A 21,021-nucleotide genomic window follows, 5' to 3' on the forward strand; every position below is an offset into this window, starting at 1 on the left:
TGTTTTCACATAATTTCTAAGATTTTTACCATCTTCCTTTTTTGTTCTACCCTTACTCTATATAGCTATTTTAAGTAAATATCGAATTCTAGTAGAAAGTTATTTTTCCTGGGCACTTTGAAGATGACCACAATTACAGAACAGAAGGAAAGTATTACAAATATTAATAAATTAAAAAATAACATTAACTGAGATTCTTAAGTGATAGAAGGGTATGGAGAGTTTAATACTTACCTAATTTTTAGTATTAGGGAGTCTGATGATATTGGTTAATGACACAGGAAAGAAAGTTTTAAGTGTGTTATTCAAAATCCTGGAGGACTTACACTTTCATAAAGGTTTAATACAAGACTCAGGCCAACTCTTGCACTAGAATCAATTAGAATAGCTAGAAAAATATATAGACCACATTGGCTTGACATTATTGATAGCTAATAAGATAATACAGGACTAAGGTGGGATCTAGGAGAGGAAATAGGTTAAGGGATTACTCTAATCCTGAGTAAGAACTATAAAATTCAAATACATATATTGAGTGTTAGTTCAGTTTAAAGACTCACATCTTCCCTCAATTCTGGAAAAGTTGTGGCCATTATCACTTTATCTATATCCTCTCTGCCGTTCTTTTGGTCTCTCTGGAATTCTTATTAGATATATGCTTAATGTCCTCTATTTTACATGTACCTCAAAATTTCTTTCTTATTTCCATATCTTTTATATTTTATAAATTTTGTTCTGGACCATTTTCTCATATATTTTATCTGTACCATAAATTCTTTCTATAATTAGTTTTAATCTACTAATTATTGTGTCCATTATATTTTTCTTTCAATAACACCTTTTAATTTAAAGAAGTTTAATTTTGTTCTATTAAAAATTGTCCATTTCTGCTTCCATAATGTCCAGCTCTGGTTTTATGATCTAATTAAATATGTATAGCTTCTTTACATTGTCCTTTTTTTTTTTTCTGGTTCTTTGTCTGTTGACTATCCTTCACAGTAGTTTGTTCACTGGTGTGGATTGTAATATTTTATTGTGACTTGTCACCAGCAAGGATTGTTTTCTATGTAAGTCTCTTTTCCCTTGAATTCATATTTGAGTTTTAAAGTTTGAACCTTTCTGGACCCTAAGGGTTTTGCCAATTGTAGACCAAGCTGTACATTAACTTTTCCCCTTTGGGTCCTGAACCATGTGTAAATGTATATTCTGCACCCGCACATGATGTTGATTTTATGACAGTTCTACCCAGTTGTACAGCTAGAAAGCAAGTCTTTATGTGCTTCTTTAGGTTAGTGAGCAGCGTTTTCCTTGTGTTCATTTTAAACATGAAGCAATCCTTTCAGGGCCTGGGTTTTTGGCAAAGGGCTTTCCTTCCAGGGCTCACCTGTCATGGTCCTGACTTCATCTCTTGTTCCCACAGGTACGTCAGGCCCCAGACCCAGCCCTTCAGGCCCTCATCCTAGTATGATATCATTATAGGTCACTTTGGCTTTAACTGTGACTGACTTTTTGAGATCCCTCTTCATTTTCGGACTTGTACATACAAGCTCAGCCATGCATTTAATTAAAAAGATAAATACTCAGCCCTTCTATGGATATAAAGTGGAAAAGTACAAGTCCACCTATATCATCTTAGAAAACCCTACTGACCTGACATTTTCCCTAGGAAGCTGCTTGATCTCTCATATAAATATGTCAATTGCATTTCCACATGCCTTCCAGTTTTTCCCAGACAAACATGAATATATATCCCAATATATAGTTGTTTATAATTGAATTATATTCCAATAACTTAAAATATAAATATGTATGTATTCTAGTGGTAATATTATTTTCACCATGCTTATATTTATATGTTTTACATATTAAATTACAGACTCTACATGAATGGAATGTGCCAATGGTTATACAATTTATAACACTATATTCATTTTCATTATACTTATTATTGCCAATATATGAGGATAATAAACTAAACTGGGAGCCTATGTACATAAGTGTACTATACTATTCTTCATTTTCTCAACAAATATTTATTGAATGGTTGCTATGTGCCAAACACTATTCTAGGTATTTGAAATGTATCAGTGAATAAAACAGAAGATCTAATCTTATAAGTTATTTTCTTTATGCTTGTGAAATATATGGAAATTTATTTTTGCCTTGAGGATGTGTTATTGGGCCAAGGGATCATGAAGCTGTGCATCCAAAGGCTGTCTGAAGCCCCTTTCTTTGTAGAAATGGAGTTTGACCTACAATTATTCCTTTTGGAGAATCTCCTAGACTGTTCCTATTACCTTCACTAGCACTTTAATCTTGAGGAATGGTAATGAAGTTCAAGTTGCCTTTTTTTTTCTTTTTTAATAGCTAAGACCTTGGAGTACATTTGGGACCCTGGAAATTATACCTCAGACTGATCCAGAAATACATGCACACACAGTGGTGACAGAAGATGATTGTGAAATTCTTAAAATCCCTGCAAAGGAATATGCAAAGATAAAATTGGTATGGCCATATCTAATCTATATATTAATACATGTGAGTGTAAAATTAAGCTAAATTTTGTCTCTTTAGACAGAAACCATCCCTTTTTCATTTTTTAAAAAAACTTTGACTTGACCTGTGATCTATTTGATGAGAATTTCATAGCCTCTGCTGGCAACTGGCGGTTGAGGTAGAAACGAAGGTATCTATGGTATCTATGTGTATTTTACCTATGTCATGTGTATTTTTGAGTGCCTTTTGGCTTTTAATGAATTTCAAATTCATGCACTTATCCAGCTATTTATTAATCCATTAATTCAACAAATACATATTTTGAGTGTCTACAGCATGGCATGTGCTACGAATAGCACAACAATCAGACAGATCGTAGTACTCCTGCTCCCCAAATCTCTGCAGTGTGATTGGCATGCTTTTGCAGTTACAACAGACCTCAAAACTCAGAGCTGCATGAATAAGTGATCACAACTTAATTTTAATCCCTTAATTCTGCTGTTTTAAGATAATTTGTTTAATTCAAATTTAATATTTTATTTTCACCTAGCTAAATCTCAAGTGTTCTCTTTGTCCTATTTCTCATCCCTTGGAGGGTGGAGGAATTGTGTAATTCCATTGGGACTGGGAAGTTCCCAGGGTCCTTGTGCTCCAGCTCCTCTTGATTGGGTATAAATCAAGTGGTGCAGATGGTGCAGGGTTCTGGCATCACCATGGCTGGGTGCTCATGTTGGAGAGAGATGGGAGGACAACCATCTTCTTGATTTAGGTGTATGATAGTGGGGATTTCTTTTGATACGGTGGTCTCAGTTTTGGTGGAGTAGATAGTTTTCTGAAATTCAACTTCATTCCAAATTCTTGGAGTCAATTTGCTTTGATTCTCAGAGTGGCTGGCTTTTAAAAATTTCATTTTGCATGTATTGTTTTGTATTTCAGCATATTGTTATTGCTTGATATTGTCACATGCGACTTTTCAGTTTAGTCTTGATGATAGCAATTTTTAAAACTGATAAAACATTTATGAAGGTCTAAAATAGCATGAAAAGTTAAATATAACTTTAGTAAGACGATCTGAAGATTAAAATTTCAATATGACTGTGGTCATAGAGTGATACTACAATAAAATTGATTCAAATGTATTTTTATACTTATTTACATTTATGTGTTGTGGATCTTAATGAAGACCACCCAAACGAGAACAAGCAATTGCTATTTATTCAGAGTTTGTTCTAACAAGAGAATCAGCCACCATGTTTGTCAGAGACTGAAATGCAAGCAGAGCAAAGGGAAAAAAGGGATGACTTCAGGTAAGCTTGATTGGAGGCTGTTAGTATGACGAAGCTGGAGATGGACTACCTAGAAGCAGGGCACCCTATGTGATTGATTAGGGAGCATGTCTGTCTTGCTCTGATTGGTCCTAAGTTGTAAGTGGGCAAAAATTAGGGAAGCTGCCAGTTATTCCTCAAGTACTGGTCCTTTGGGGCTGATTGTTACAAGGATTGTGGTTTGGCTTCCTAGAACAGTTGCTGCAAATAGTTGTGTGGAATCCTGAACTGATTGCTGAAGGTTGTGGATCAGAGTTCCTTTTTAATATATTTTCTGGACATTGTCCATTTTTACAGTCAATTTCTCAATAATCTTTATTTTTCTTTTAGCCCCATTTACTTATGTTCTATCTCTTTTTTCTTTCTTTTATTAGTTACCTGGTACTGATAACTTGACAGTGACGTTCTTTTTCAGGAAAAAATAAAACTTGAAAATATAGAAAAGGAGCAATTAATCCGTAAGTGTCCACATTATAAGGAGTGGCCTACCCTATCCATATATGAGCTAATTGCACTTATTAAGTGGAAAAAGTTTCCTGCAGGTCACGGTGAGTGCAATACCATTTTGCTTCATTTTCTTTACATAAAATATTTTTGTAATTTTAAATTCTTCATATTTCTAATATTTTATATGATATTCTTATAAATATTTCCGAATTTAATTATCTTAGAACTCTACATTTATGTTATTTCCTATTTATTCATTTAAAATGATACTGTAACTGTTCTATGTTTATCTTTGTACATAAATGTGAGCCTTTTGGTTATTTAAAAATTTTTTCTTATAGTATTGGGACTTTAGTACATGAAGAGAGTACATTATACCCTTTAGTTCATGACTTGTTTTCATCATTTATCTGTCCAATGTTCTTTTATTATTTTTTCTACTTTACCTTCTTTAACTTCCCTTCCATTTTTCTCATAAGTACAGATTTCCACTCTGATGTGCTTAATGCATATTTATCTAGTTTCCTTTCCATACAATTTTTTGTTTTATATAAGGATAGTGGTTTCTTATTGGGTGTTCTCCCCCACCAAAATTTCATGAATATTTTAGGATTGACATTTTAGGATTTTATGTGAAATAATTTTAATCTGGATTGTCCTATTGACAGTTTGCTCTCTCTTTTTCTTTCTCTCTCTCTTTTTCTTTAAGTAATTGTGGAATTTAAAAATTATATTGTGACTGGAGAATAAAAAGTGTCTAAAATCTAGGAGGAGAAATGTCAATTTCATGATTATTTTGCTTTGGTTATATTCAGTAGACTAAGGATTTGTTAATATAAATTAGATGTTATATGTGATTAAAGTTTTCCTCTAGCCACAGCAAGTTCAAAATATGTGATGTGATAGAAGAACATTCTTGTATTTATACTATTAACCACAGTGTTCTTCTATTAAGAATATGCTGATACATAGGAAAATTACAACTAATGTAACTTATGGATGATAGTGAACAGTAATATTGTAATATTTTTTCAGCAATGGCAAAGAAGATACTATATCAATTCTAAGGGCAGACAGTAGGAGGGTATAAAGTGGTGTGGGATTTTTCCTTTTGGAGTAAATAAAACGTTCTAGAATTAACTGAGATGATGACAGCACAACTGTGTGATGAAAATGAGAGCTCCTGAGGGTACATTTTGAATGGAATGTACAAGGCATTGTATACAGTGAATACTATGGTAGATGATGGACTGTGGTTAACAGAACAAATATGAGTAAACTCTCTCAGGAACTATAACAAATATAAAATACTAATATAGGATGTTAATAATAGGGTGGATTGGGGAAATATGCCAAATGTAGGAGTGGTTTACAATTAGTAGTAATATTTTAACAATGTTCTTTCATCACTTGTAACAAATGTTCAACAACCATGCCAAGTGTTGGTGATGTATGGGAGCTCTATATGTTATGCATGTTTGTTTTGTAAGTCCACAACTTTTACTACACACTTATTGTTTATGTATATTTATGTATTGATATATATCAGTAAAATTTTTAAACCCATCATCATGAATCTCTTGTTTACAATTTATTTCCTTTAATACAGTTTTATTGTATCTGAATTAATTTCAAAATATGTGAAGTTGCATTTGTTTATTTCAATTTTTTAAAAATAGCATATCAAATGCTGTGCTATATGTAGTCTTAGAGCCTTATTTTTATAACTTTATATTATATTGCTAGGATGTATTGATAGTGTTGCCTGCAACTATGGTTTATCCATTTTGGTACTGTATAATACCTCATTATTTTCCTGTTATATAATTTATTCATCTGGGTTTTTTGTTGTTGTTAATAGACATGTGATTGCTTCTGGGTTTATCATTATGAGCAATACTGCTGTGAAAATTTACTTATATGTCCTTGTTGGTATGTATGTCCTTGTTGGCTAAATAATAGGATATATGAAAGTTCATCTTTAGTTGATAATCTAAAACTATTTTCCACAATACTGTATCAATTTACATTCTTGCTAGTTCAGTATAAGGTATTCTGTGGCTTTATAGCCTGGTGTAAAGATATTATCAGGCTTTTTAACTCTGCCACTGGAAGTGAAGTCCAGTGATATCCTGTATTCTAAAAGATTTTTAAATTTTCATTCTTGACATTTAAATCCTTAATCTATCTAGAGTTGGTTTATTTGTGTTAAGTGTGATCTGTAGATCAAATGTCTTCTTTTTCTATATGGATAACTCCTTTGTGTTGAGCTTCATTTATTAAACACTTCCTCCTATCTTACTGACTGGACATGTTGTAACAATTCTCCATACACATGTGGGTGTATTTCTGGACCTGCTTCTATTTCATTGGTCAATTTATCTCTACCTACACCTGTACCATACAGTCTGAATTACAATAGAGTCATAATATGTTCTGATACGTAGTAGGTGTCGTGCTATTCTTATTCTTTTATTCTGTCATATCTATTTTAGAATTTTCAATTTGTATGAAAAATCATGTTAGGATTTTGATTGGAATTGTCTTGATTCTACAGATCAATTTGGGGACATGTGACACCTTCCATTTATTTATATTTATTATATTTCCTAATAAGATTCTTTAACAAATTCTACCCTATATTTGATTCAATTTATTCCTAAATACATGCTATTTTCTAAATACTATTGTAAAAGTATCTTCTATTTAATTTCATATTCTAATGTAATGTTTCAGGTATGGAATACGGAAATGTATTTTTATAATTATATATCCAGTTAACATTTTAAACTTTTTAAATATTTCTAATAATGTATCTCTTGATTTTGTTTTAAGTTTTCCATATACACAGGCTTATTGTCTGACTACAATCTTTTTGCCTCAGATTTTCTTCACCATCTTTTTTAATCCTATTGCACTAATGGATATGGTGATGGGGACCTTTTCGTCTTATTCTTGATTTTTAAAAGACTGCGCCTAACATTCTATTTACATGGTTTTATTCTCATAATTTATTGAAAAATCTTAATTTTATTTTGAATAATCTTTTATCTCTGCACACAAGGGAGATTTAAAAAAATTTATCAGATAGCAGGTCATACGGAGAGATCAAAAAAATTTCAAAGAATATGTGTTTAATGCATCATGATCTTTAACCACAAAGCAATTAAGTTAAAAATTAAAAATAAATTTTTAAAAAAGTCTCTATATATCCTGAAATTAAAAGGCACCACTAAATAAATCACAGGTTAAGGAAGAAATCATTATTGAAAATTACATATAATTATAATAAAAACATTAAATATCAAAATCAATGGATTGCAGTGAAAGTGCTACTTCCAGGGAAATACATAGTTTTAAATGCCAAACTTTTAAGGAACAGATCATTTCAAGGCTATACCAATTCTTCTAGGCAATAGAAAAAGAGAAAATACTTCCCAGAATTTCTATTAAGCCAACATTTTCTTGATAGCCAAAGTAGACAAAGGTATTTGAAGAATATAGGTCCATTATACAAATTTATACTTGCAAAATTAGGAAATAAAATATCAGCAAACCATATCCACAGCTTATAAAATAGTATATACATGACAAATTTGGCTTTTTCCCTGGTAGGTAAAGTCAGTTTAATTCAAGAAACCCATACATGTAATTAATCTGTTAGACTAAAAGGAAAAAACACTCCACAATATTCTTAAGAAATTCTGATAAAACATTGTTTAAAAATGATCTTGGCACAGTATTGCCTTTATGGGCAAATTTTTAACCAAAGTTTCAATTTCTTTAATAGTTATAGAACTATTTTTTATTCCTTAGGGATGTACTTCTGGTAAGTTAAATTTTCTTTTACGACTTTTTTCCTTTTTCTAAGTTTTGTAACTCTTGTCTTCTAATTGTTGAAAGCATTCCATTATTGCCCTTTTTGTTCTTCAGCATATCTCAATGTATGTCCTAGTTATCATTCATTATATTTTATATTTGTAACTTCTTTCTTCTCTTCATCACTGATGCCAGATTTGTGTGTTTGGTTATTTTTCTTTTCCGAACACTGTCTTTGGTTTGGGAGAACTTCTTTGCTGTACATGTTTTTGTCTTACCGTTTTTTTATTTTATCTCTTTTCTTGTACTTTTTTGGGTTAATTCTATTAGTCACTTTTTAAGTGATAAGATGTAGATTTGTTCATTTATTTCTTCTTTACCCATTTATATATTTAAGCTATATGTTCCCCTCATGCAGAACTTTTACTTCAATCCACAGATTTTCATATCATTTTTATTATAATTCAATTCTAAATTTTATTTGTAATCTTCCATTATGTTTTCTTCTTTAACCTATGATTTATTTATTGGCGTCTTTTCATTTCAAAATATAGGGTGACATTTAAAATTTTTTGTTTTTAATTTTTATTTGTGTTAAATATATGTTTGAAGTTTGTTTAGTCTCTCTCTATGAACTAATGCATAATAGCATCCTTAAAGTATTCTGGGTGTACTCAAGAAAAAAAGTATTTTTATTAACTACAAAACTCTATATATTCATCATTTGAAGCATGTTAATTTCGCAGTGCTTATTTTCTGTAGTATTTCTGTCTTTTTGATACTTTAATCATTTAAAAACCAAGAGAGACCAACTGATATCTCTTATTACAATACTAACATTTTTAGTTTTTTTTCTGAAGTTCAATTAATTTTGCTTCACATATTTTGTCTATTTTATTAATTGCATGTTTTACATTGCTAAATTTTCTTACTAAAATTGAGTTTTATTATGTAATAACTCTCTCCTTTGTTAACTAGACTTTTTATCTTAAAGACTACTTTAGTTTATATTAATATACCAAAACCAACTTTCATTTTAATTAGCATTTGCAGGATTTTTAAAAAACTTTTATTTCAACATTGTGTGTTGTTGTGCCTTAGAAACATCTCATGTGAATATTATATTTCTGGATTTAAAAAAAAACTATCTTTGACTTTAAATAGTGAATTTAGGACATTTATATTTATTTTAACTAATGATATTTTGAACTGTTTCATCATCTGAAATTACTATGAGAGTTCGTACACCTTTTCTATTCATTTTCAAAACTTACTGTCTATTTAAAATTATGTACATTTTATCCTAATTAAACACATCCCTTGATTCTGTTCCCACCAATCCCCTCATGCAATACCCTGAGTCACTCCTGGGTCATTATGAAAGTAGTCCACCTTGCTTTCAGCTACAGGTTTTAAAACAAGGAAGAGTTCATCAAGTTAGTTCATTACTTTTATTCATATAGCTCTTGCAGCATCTGGGTTTCCCTCTTATTTAATTACTTCAACCAAAATGGTTTTGAATGTAGGTCTTTACTTGGCAAAGTCTCTAATAAAACTTTACATGTTTTAGAATATTTTATTGCACTCTCATATTTGAATGACAGTTAAGTAGGTATAAAACTCTGAGTCTTTTTTCTTGTTTTTCATTACTTTAAAAAACAATGTTATAAAAGAAAGAAAGACTTGTAATTTTGATTCTTGTATCTTTGTATGTGATTGGTTCTTTATCTTTTCATTTTTGATAATCTTTAGTTCCACAGTTAATTAGATCTAGATGAAGGTTTGTTATATTGCCTCTTTGGCTTTCGGTGAATATTTTGATTCTGACAACTTTCATCTTTCTTTCTTTTTTAGTTCCAGAAAATTTATCACAACTTTTATTCCTCTTCTTTTTTTCTGCTTCTTTCATTTTCTGGGATTTTTATTATCTGGATGTTAGCACATCTACTTATTTCCTCCAGATCTTTTCTATTTGTTAATTTTTTCTTTGTTTAAAAGCTTTATTGAGAAAAGCTTAATTAGAACATTTTGGGATTACAGAAAACCATGGGGAAAGTACAGAGTTCCTATATTCCCCTACTCATACACACAGCTTTCCCTATCATTAAGACATTGCATTAGTGTGGTACTTTTGTTATAATTGATATTATAATTATACTATTAACTGTAGTCCCTAGTTTACTTTATGGTTCACTGTTTGTGTTGTATAGTACTATGTTTTTTAAACATTTTTATTCTGGTAACATATATACAACCTAAAATTTCCCAAAGTAACCACTTTCAAATATACAATTCAGTGGTGTTAATTACATTCACAATGTGGTGCTAACCACTACCACCACCTATTACCAAAACATCTAGATTACCTTAAACAGAGCCTCTGTACCAACTAAGCATTAACTCCCCACTCCCTACCAGCACACTGGACCCTGGTAACCTGTATTCTACTTTCTGACTATTGAGGTATATTTGACATCCAATAAATTAGCCATATTTAAAGTGCCCAATTTATGAAGTTTTGACAGATAGAGCTAGATACATACAGTTATATGAAGCCATCATTTTAGTCAAGATCATAAACATATCTAGTACTCACAAATGTTTCCTCATGCTGTTTAAATTCAATACTGCCATCCCACTCTGGTATCACCTTAGGCCATCACTCATCTGCTTTCTTTCACTATAGAATAATTTGCATTTCCTAAAATTTGGAGATATATATATATATAATCTTAGAGCATTCACAGTTCTTTGGCTTCTTTCACTCAGCACAATTTTGAGATTCATCCATGTTGTCGCATGTATCAATATTTCATTCACTTTTATTGTAGAGTAGCACTCCATTGCATGGCTATTCCACAGTTTGTTTAATCATTCACCTCTTGATAAACTTCAGTAGTTTTCAGTTTGAAGGTATTATAGAGTTGCTATGAATATATATGTACAAGTCTTCATATGACATAATGCTTTCTTTTCTCTTTTATTCCCATTTCTCAGGGACCACTGTCTTTTCTTGGCTTATGCCCAGTGTCTTGAAAGCCACTCTTTCATTTATTGTGTTTGGTTTTGATTTGTTTTAGACTACTTCAGACAGGAAGGAAAACCCAATCTCTGTTACTTATTCTTAGTTATTAGTGAATGAATTTTAGCTTTTCTTTTCTTTTACTTTTTGGTTCTTTCCATCTTTCTTCTGTGATATTTTCTCAGTCTGGTCCACTCAAGCACTAATTCATTCCCCTAGGATATTTGTTCTGCTATTTATCTCCTGCTTTGAGTGCTATTATTCTTGTTCCATGTTTGTATTATTTTGCTTAATTTGACAAATGTTTACTGAGCTAATTTTAAATTCTTGGACTCTCTTGATATTTCTTTTTAAAATGGAATAAACCAAAATCTCCATGGTCAATTGCTCTTTACCCCATAAAACAATGACTTAGTTCAAGACTCCACCTTTTTTCTCTGAGAGAGAAGTTTCATAGGAATATATATAATAATTTTCCAGCCCTCGTTAGAAGCAGATAAGGTGGTGAAGCAATTGCCCAAATTAATTTGGTTCCACTTGTCTTTCCCACTTTCCTAACAAGCACAGGCTTCATTTAATTAGTTTTACTGATGAGGACACCTGAGCTAGAGCTGTGACTTGCTGTGGATGTGGCAGTAAGCAACTTGTCCAAGTAATGAGTCAGCATGAAGGTGGAACAGGATTCCAGTACTTTCTTTCCATATCCCTTCTCCCTTGGGTTGGTCATTCGAATTCCAGTCCAAAGCCATTACCCCTTCTGCATAATCAAATTCAAAATCGTGCCATACCACCCCTATTGCAGTACCTCTGGGGTTAATGATTTGGGACAAACCAGTCACTGAGCTATTTCAGCATCTTATTTATTTAGTTGTATATTTATCCTTGAAATGTATATTGTTCCTTTGTGCTTGCATTTTTACATACATAGTGGTATTTTGCTTTATGACTCCAATATTGACTCTTTTCTACATCCTCATAACATAAACTCTTACCCTGCTTTCTAATTTTGCTTGTCTAAAATGTAATTTACTTTTATTAATTTGCATTTCTCTGATTTTATTTCAGTTCAAGATATCCTTTTTTACTTAGTAGCCATTCAGTTTTCCCCCTTTCTGAATTGCCTTTTCATTCCCTTTGCCTGCTTTTCTACCAGGTTTCTGGTTAGCAAGAATTATTGGCAGTTTCTTTAGAATAAACACATAGTAGTTGAATAGAAAACTGAGCCAATGGAACATGTATAAAGTTTTTGATATAAACATATTGCTAAGTTTATTTCCAGAAGTTTTTACCAATTTATATGCTTACCAAAAAAAAAAAAATTCTCATTTCACTGTGCCATTTCCATCATTCAGTATTATATACTTTACACCATTTCTTTTTTTTAAAGAGTTATTTTGTTTTTATTTCTCCCCATCACCTTGTTGTTTGAACTTACTGTATCTGTTTGTCTTCCTTGTCTCTTTAGGAGACACTGGGAACTGAAACCAGGACTTCCTGATGTAGGAGGGAGGTGCCCAAGCACCTGAGCTACCTCTGTCCCCTGCTTTGTTGTGTCTCATTATGTTTTTCTTCTTGTGCTTCTAGTTGTGGTAATCTTGTTGTGTCAACTTGCTGAAGCTGAGCCTGCCTGTCAGGTTGGCTCACTGTCTTGCTTGTCTTCTTTAGGAGGCACTGGGAACCTCTGCTCCCTGCTTTCTTGTGTCTCTCATTTCGTTTTTCTTCTTGTGTCTCTTGTAGCATCATCTTGTGAGATCAGCTTGCTGCACCTGCCCATCATGCCAGCTTGCTCTCTTCTTTAGGATGCACTGGAATGAACCAGGGACCTCCCATATGGTAGGTGGGAGCCCAATGGTTTGAGCCAAATCCACTTCCCCCATTTCTAATATTTTATGAAAAATGACATTTCATGGTCCCATTTTGCATTTTTTGGTATATTCGAAGTTGGATTTTTTTCACATATTCTTATTAGTAACTTGAATTTTCTCATTTGTGAATTAATTTGTCAGTTTCTCATTTATATCATGTATTTTTACTAATGCATTCTACTTTTTAGAAGTTCTTCACATGTAAAGCAGGATATTTAGTGTAATTTCCCTGTTGTCTGGAAATCAGGGCTAAGTCCCAAAACTATGAAAAAAAGGATTAAGGCAACCAACCTAGAGGAATGGGGAATCACTCGCAGTAGTTGGCTCAACCTTTCTCCTCAGGTCTTGAATGTTGTCTCAGAACTAGCCTAACCTCCATCCTGCATCAGCTGGCTATCCCCTATCCCCTGCTCTTCTTCCTCTACCTGACAGCTAATGTAAGACCAAACGAAACGGAGAAATGCAGTGAGAGGTTATAATCATTTTTACACTCGCCTTTTGTTAGACAACTACTTAAACAGCAAGTTTGCTAATTCTCACCTGTGTTATATTTGCATTGGAAAAGATAATTATAGAGAAGGGGTAAGGTTGATACAAGGGGTAGCAAGCAGCAGGGAAGCTGCTTACATTTCCAAAATTCAAGGTGTGGATGTGTATATTTTCTGGATTATGTGTACACATAAATATTGGTGGCACTGAGTAATTTTAATTTTTAGAAGATTTATTTACACACACTCCATATCCACCAAGTATATTCTCTCCTGTCCCCCTCTCCTGATCCCCTGCTAAACTCTAATCTACTTTCTTTTTCTGCAGATTTGCTGCTTCTAGATATTTCTTGTAAGTGACATTATGCAATATCTGTCCTTATGTGTCTGGCTTATTTCACTGTGCATAATATTTTCAAGGTTTTTTCCATTATGCAGCATGTCTCAGAAAATCATTCTTTCTTACGAGTGAGTTTATACAATTTGTCCACCCAAGAGAGCCCATTAACCAAGAGATGCCAATAAATAGGCCCTTCCTTAGGATGTGCCGGAGCCTCAGATTACCTTCTAAAAGAAACCCCTGCTGCTCCACAAGAACCAGCCACCTACAACAGAGAGGACTACAACCTTGTTCTCTCAGTCCAAGAGTGGAGGCACTGGTACTTAGATTAGGTGGTAAATAGAGGTGTTTTAAAGAAGTGCCTTCACCCCAATCCTACAGAGTGATAATTTTAGGGAAGGATATGCTAGGGGAAAGAAGAACACTTTTGAATCAAGTTTGAGATTAAAGTTTTTTAAAGGATAGGTCTTAGTTCTAATTTCCAGAATAATATTGTTCTAACGATTTTTTTAAAAAAGCTTAGAAGTTATAGAATCTGGCTAATATATCTTTGAGGGAGTCACTGTCCAACATGATAGCACAGTACAGACAGTTCTTTTATCAGAAAAAGACGAATACCACTAGAAAAAAGTTTATGCTCCAAAGAACTATGATTCCCAAAAACCAGTTAAATTTGGTGAGACTATAATCCTTCCATTTTGTTCTAAATTTCTCTCCAATGTTTGTTTTAATATTTCATTTATTTTTGAAAAATAGTATTTAACCTTTCTTTGTTTAGTCAAATCTACAATAAGCAATTCTCTTGCTTATAAAAATGGAATATTAAACAGTCATTATGCTTTCATGATCCCATTTCCTAATATGGTATATATGTCACTTTTTGGCCAATAGTAAGTACAGAAGGTAAATAGTAAATTGATTTGCAATTTGGAATTGAGCTTTTATAAAATAAAATTTTTGAGTGGGGATGGTTTCTCTTTTGGTATCATAACTATCACATATTGGTCCTTGCCTCATTTCTAGAGCTATTTTGCATACAAAATAATACCTCAACCTAGCCAATCTGTGAGGCATTTATATTATTGAGATGATCAAAAAGGAGGAAAGGATCCATACTCTAAGATATTTTAAATTACCCATGCAAAAAAATATTGAATTTGGAACAGGAATGATTAAGTGTTTTAATATATTTGGTTAATAATGATGAAGCATATATGTCTCGGTCTAAAAATATCTATCTAAAATGCTTAAGTTTAGCATCAAAGAGCTTATTAGGTACTGAGAGACAATGTTCTATAGACAAATGTTAGCTTCAAATTCCTTTGGTAAGTGTCTTGAAAAATAATGGTGGTGTTTGTTAAGCTATCTATTTCATTGGATGATCTGTGATTATATTGAATAAGTCAAAAGTAACATTATTTCATTGCTTCCCAAACATATAAATGCATGGTGCTTACACTTATACAGTTTTAAAAACCATTTATCCTCCTTGGAGAGGAATGACAATTTAACCTGATGATCCTTAAAGCCCCTTTCAGCTCTGAAATATGATGGTTCTTATAAATAAACACACCTAGGTGAAGAATAAGTCCTGTCAAACTAAATCTAATTTTCTTTTATGGTAGTGACAAACTTGATATATCAAAGAAAAGCTTTGGATATAATACTTTTTTACTTTATTCAAGATTTATTTTGAGTTTTTATCAGAAAATTTAGAAAATTGTAGCTCAAACAATACTTTCATTATCTGGGTTTAAAATTAGCTGTAGCATGATTTCCAAAGTATAATTATGCATATCTTGATCTTATTTTAGCAATGTATATTGGATGAAGTTTCAGAGGGATTTAGTTAATTAAAATGCTTGATAGCGTTGAGGATTAATCCTTGGCAATCTATGAAGTAAGTAAAGCTTGTTTCTGGTTCTGTTTCCTTTGTTTTCTTCTTAATTCTTCCTACTTTTGCTTTATATGCCAAGGGAGCTTGACTATAATGGCTGTATAAAATGTTACATGTAATTTGGGCCTTTTTGGTTTTTATCACACCAACTAAAGTCTTCCATGTGTTATTCTTCCAAGATGTGCCTGGCTAGAACTTGACAACTGGCTTCTCTCACTAATCAACCTGTTCACAAATGTATCATGTGTATACTAAAATACAGAAAATTACCTTGACATGAATTATCTATTTACCTGTATTTATTGTTCCTTTGCTTATTTAGGTGTGCAGCATATTTTTCTAGATAGGATTTGGTAAATTAACATAATACTAAGAGAAACTTCATAGTAATCAATTTAGTTCTGAAAAATAAGTTATGCCCATAGAAGCAGAAGCAGAGGAGGAGGAGGAGAATGGGATGGGAAGGTGGAGGGGGAGGGGAAGGAGGAGGAAATAATACAGTCTTCTCAAACAAAAGAGGAGTATGTCAAATACAGAATATGATATGAATGTTGGAGATCTACCAAGTGGAAGTTTGAAATTCTAGGCTCTTAAATCCTCAAACTTCAAAGTCAATCTCTTTCAGGTCATCTAAATCTGCAAGGGATCCAAAGAGTTGCCTGCAAGGGACACTCTTGTGCATCCAGAACCCAGCTCGTGCTTAGAGGTGCTTGTAATACCTGTAAATTCATAGAACTTGCTTTGAATTTGTTTTACTTTTTTTCTAGTTTCTTACAATGGAAGTTTAGATTATTGGTTAAAGACTGTTCTTTTCAGTTGAAGCATTTCATACTGTAAATTTCTCTTTAAGCACTTGCAATGGTTAAGCTCATGTGTTGACTTGGCTAGGCTGTGCTATCCAGTTGTTTGGTCAAGCCCACTGTGTTGGGGCATCCCACAAATTTTTATATTTTGTGTTTTTACTTTGTTCAATTCAAAATATTTTTTAATTCCCTTGAAACACCCAGCTTGACTCATAACATATTTTTTAAAGTATGTTGTTTATTTTCTAAGTGTTCAGAAGTTTTCCTGTTATTTTTCTGTTATAATTTGTAGTTTAGTTCTAATATGGTTAGTTAGCATACTTTGTATAATTTTAATGATTTTTAAATTGTGAAGTTTGTTTTAAACCCAGGATGTAGACTCTCTTGGTATGTGTTCCATGGGCACTGGAATAAAATATGTGTATTTTGCTCTAATTGGGTGTAGTGTTCTACAGATCTCATTTTGAGCCAGTTGGTTGATGGCATTGTTTAATTCTATATTCGTGTTGATTTTACGTCTACTTGTTCTACCACTGAGGAGTGTTGTAGTCAACAACTATACTTGTGGATTTATCTATCTGTCCTTTCATTTCTGTTAGGTTTTCCTTCATGCACTTTGAGGCTCTTATGCTGTGTGCATATACATAGATTTTTATTCTTGTTGAATTGTTACATCTTTTCACTATGTAACATATCTTTTAATCTGTTTGTTTTCTTTACTATGAAAAGTGTTTTGTCTGATAATACTCACTTTAACTCTCTTTTGACTAGTATATGTGTACTATGTTAATTTCCATTCTTCATATATCTCAAAATACAATTCTTTTGGCAACATAATATTTGAGTCATTTATTTTTCATCCTTCTGAAAATCTCTGTCTTTCCATTGGTGTGTTTAGGATCATTTGTCTTTATGCTAATTATTTACATGTTTGAACTTGGGCCTAATTCTTTATTGACTTCTATATGTGCCCTCTCTTTTAAATTTTCCTGTATCTTTGGGTTTGTTCAAATATTTTTTATTATTCCACTTTAATGTATCCCTTATGGCCTTATTAATATTTTTAGATGACCGCCTAGTTTCCCCACAGCAGTTTTTTTAAATTTTTAATTTTTTTATTTTAGAATTGTGAGTTAACAAAACAATCCTGCATACCTTACAGGATTCCCAAACCTCACTCCACCAACAACTTACATTGCTGTGACACATGTTACAATTGGTAAAAGAACATCATCATAATATTACTATCTATAGCCCATAGCTTATATTTGGTGAATTTTTCCCACAAACCATTCTATTATTAACACCATGTATTAGTATTATATATTTGTTGCAGTTCATGAGAGAACATTCGTATATTTGTACTCTTAGCCACAGTCCATCATTCACCTTGGGGTTCACTGTGTTAAATGGTTACCTTCCTTGTTCAGTCCATCCAAAGTGTACACTCAGTGGCTCTCAGTTTCATCACAAAGATATGCTGTCAGTGGTCCTGGCCATTTCAGAACATTTTCATTAACCTAAAAGGAAAAATTCTGTACCCCCTTATACCTCCCCATTATTGACCCTTAGCATTAGATATCATACCTTCTTTGTCATTGCTGAAAAAATATTATGATATTACTGCTAACTATAGTCTATACATTACAATAGTTATATTTTCCATATTCTTATATCTCCATATTCTTAACACCTCATAATAGAGTCACATTCTTGTATTTGAATTATTAATCACAATCATCATCTAGCACCAAAATCACTTTATACAGTCCTTAGATTATCCTCTAGCTTTCTTTCAATTGATATTAACCTCCCTGACTACCTTTTTCAGTCACAATCACATTTATAAAGCAGCAGTGTTGATTATACTCACTATAATGTTACCATCAGCTCTAACCATTTTCCCACTATTACAACCTCCTTTATTAACCATTTTATATACATTCAGCCTAAGCTCATCCTTCTCAACCCACAGTCTATAGCCTAATAATTTATACTCTGTAGTTTAACTCCATGAGTTTACTCATCATATTTAGTTCATATTAGTGAGAGCATACAGTATTTGTCCTTTTGTGTCTGGCTTATTTCAATCAACAAAATGTCCTCAAGTTTCAGCCATGTTGTCATATGCATGCCAAGCTCATTTTCTCATAGCTGAATAGTATTCCATCATGTGTACAAATAACATTTTGTTTATCCATTAATCAGTTGATGGTCACCTGGGTTGATTCCATCTTTTGCGAGTTGTGAATAATGCTGCTATGAGCATCGTTGGACAAATGTCTCTCCATGTCCTTGCTTTCAGTTCTTCTGAATATATTCCCAGTAGTTGGATTGCTGGATCACATAGAAATTCTATATTTAGCTTCCTGAGAAACAGCCCAACTGCCTTCCACAGAGGCTGCATCATTCTACATTCCCAACATGAAGGAGTATTCCTATTTCTCTGCATCCTTCAGCACTTGGAGTTTTCTGTTTTGTTTTGTTTTTTGTTTGTTTGTTTGTTTTGTTTTTTAATAATGGCCATTGGTTTTCACTTCAGCTTCTTCGTCTGTCTTCCCTCTTCCTCCTGGATGGTGCACAGCCCTCTTCTGGTCTGCTGACCCCCAAAGCAGCTCTCTCTGATAGCTTTTTGCGCTTTCTGCATTGTTTTTGTAAGAGAGTTGAGCCCTGCTGCCCTACTCCATTGCCATCTTCCCAGAAATCCCCTATCCATTATGTTTTTGACTGTTCTTTTGTATAATTTATTTAATGGCTGTTCTAGGTTTTAATATACACATACTTAACATTTCACTGTTAAGTTAGATTAAATATATAACCACTTTGAGTGGAATATAGAGACCTTGTCACCATATGAATCCTTTTTACCCTCTTCCCACAATTTAGTAATTATCTTATATTTACATATGTACATTGAAACCCTCATCAGACAATATTACAGTTTTTGCTTTCAACATTCAAATATGAAAAGAACTCAGTAGAAGGGCAGTTTATTATATTTATCCAGACACTTAACATTTCTGTAACTGCATTCTCTTTTCATTCTTAATGTTCCAGATATCATTCTGGTGTCACTTCCTTTCAGTATGAAGGACTTCTTTTAGCATTTCCTTTAGAGTAAATTTGCTGGCAATGAATTCCCTTTGTCTTCTTTCATTTATGATGTCTTTTGGTTCATATCCATTCTTGTTACTGGGTGTAGAATCCTGGGCTGACAGGTTTTAGTTTTTTTTTTTTATCTTTCAGCACATTAAAAATGTTGTGCCACATTTGTATGTCCTCACAATTTCTGATGAGAAATTCTCAAACCTTTATATAATTTTTCCTCCAAAGGTAATGCATTGTTTTACTCTGGCTGATTTCCATATATTTTCTTTATCTTTAGTTTTCAGCAATTTGATTATGACTTCTCATGTTTGGTGTTCACTATACTTCTTAACTTTGTATTTCTTTTGCCAAATTTGGAACTTTTCTTCAAGTACGTTTTTATAGCAGTGTCTTTTTCTTCTTCTGAAACATCAGCAACATGAATGTTAGACACTGATAAGATCTTGTGGGACCCCGAAATATTCTTAATAATTTTTAAAATATTCTTTCTTTCAATTGTTCAGATTGGATCATTTTTATTGATTTCCAGTTAACTGAATCTCTCCTCTGTCATGCCCATTCAGATTTTGAACATATTCAATGAGTTTTTATTTGGATGATTGTATTTTTTCAGTTATATTCTATTTGTTTGCTGAGATTTTCGACCATTCCACTCATAAAAACTGCTCTAAAGTGTTTGTCAGATAATACCAACATCTGTGTGATCTCATCATTGGCCTCTGTTGATTGCTTTTCACATATGAATTGAAATTTTTCTGGTTATTTGTGTGCAACTTAATTTTGGATTATATCCTAATTTTTTGGTAACACTTTATTAAGATATAATTCACATTACATACCATTTCCCTACTTTAAGTGTGTATTTCAGTGCTTTTTAGTATATTCACAGAGTTGTGCAATCATCATCATAGTCAATTTTGGAACATTTTCATTACCTTAAAGAGAAACCTTGTACCCTTTAGCATTGAGTCCCTACTCATTACCTCACCCCAGCCCTAGGTATCCACTATTCCACTTTCTTTGTCTATAAATTTGCCTATTCTGGTCATTTCATTTAAATGGAATCATATACTAAGGGGTCTTCTATGACTGGCTTCTGGTTTACAAGATAATTCATGTTGTTTCATGTTGTATCATATATCAAAATTTCACTCACTTTTGTGGCCAAATGATGTTCTATTATATAACCAAACAGTACTAACTCACTGCTGTGAGTGGCTCTATAGTCCGTGTCCAAAGTGGGAGGGATTTGGACTGCTGTGTCTGTGTGACTTCCAAGTTACACAGGACCAAGTGATGGGGAGGGGAAAGGATCAGTGGACCTAGGAATGTAAATTTCCTACTCGAATTTTTTCTTCTTCTTTGACACAGCCCTTGTGGAGTCATTCTCCAGTCTCTGCCTCCAGATTTC

The 21,021-nt window shown here is 32.6% G+C and overlaps 1 protein-coding gene across 2 annotated transcripts in view; it reads left to right on the forward strand.

Annotated features, from left to right (window-relative positions):
• CNBD1 (cyclic nucleotide binding domain containing 1) overlaps positions 1 to 21,021 on the forward strand; it is a 479,949-nt gene that overhangs the window by 312,829 nt on the left and 146,099 nt on the right. For both annotated transcript variants that reach the window (XM_004474779.3, XM_058275701.2), the window contains exons 7-8: positions 2,368 to 2,505; positions 4,237 to 4,369. In XM_004474779.3, coding sequence (XP_004474836.2) covers positions 2,368 to 2,505; positions 4,237 to 4,369 — 271 coding nt within the window. The remainder of the gene's footprint in view (positions 1 to 2,367; positions 2,506 to 4,236; positions 4,370 to 21,021) is intronic.

The sequence above is a fragment of the Dasypus novemcinctus genome, chromosome 14, assembly GCF_030445035.2.
Source record: "Dasypus novemcinctus isolate mDasNov1 chromosome 14, mDasNov1.1.hap2, whole genome shotgun sequence".
NCBI lineage: Eukaryota > Metazoa > Chordata > Mammalia > Cingulata > Dasypodidae > Dasypus > Dasypus novemcinctus.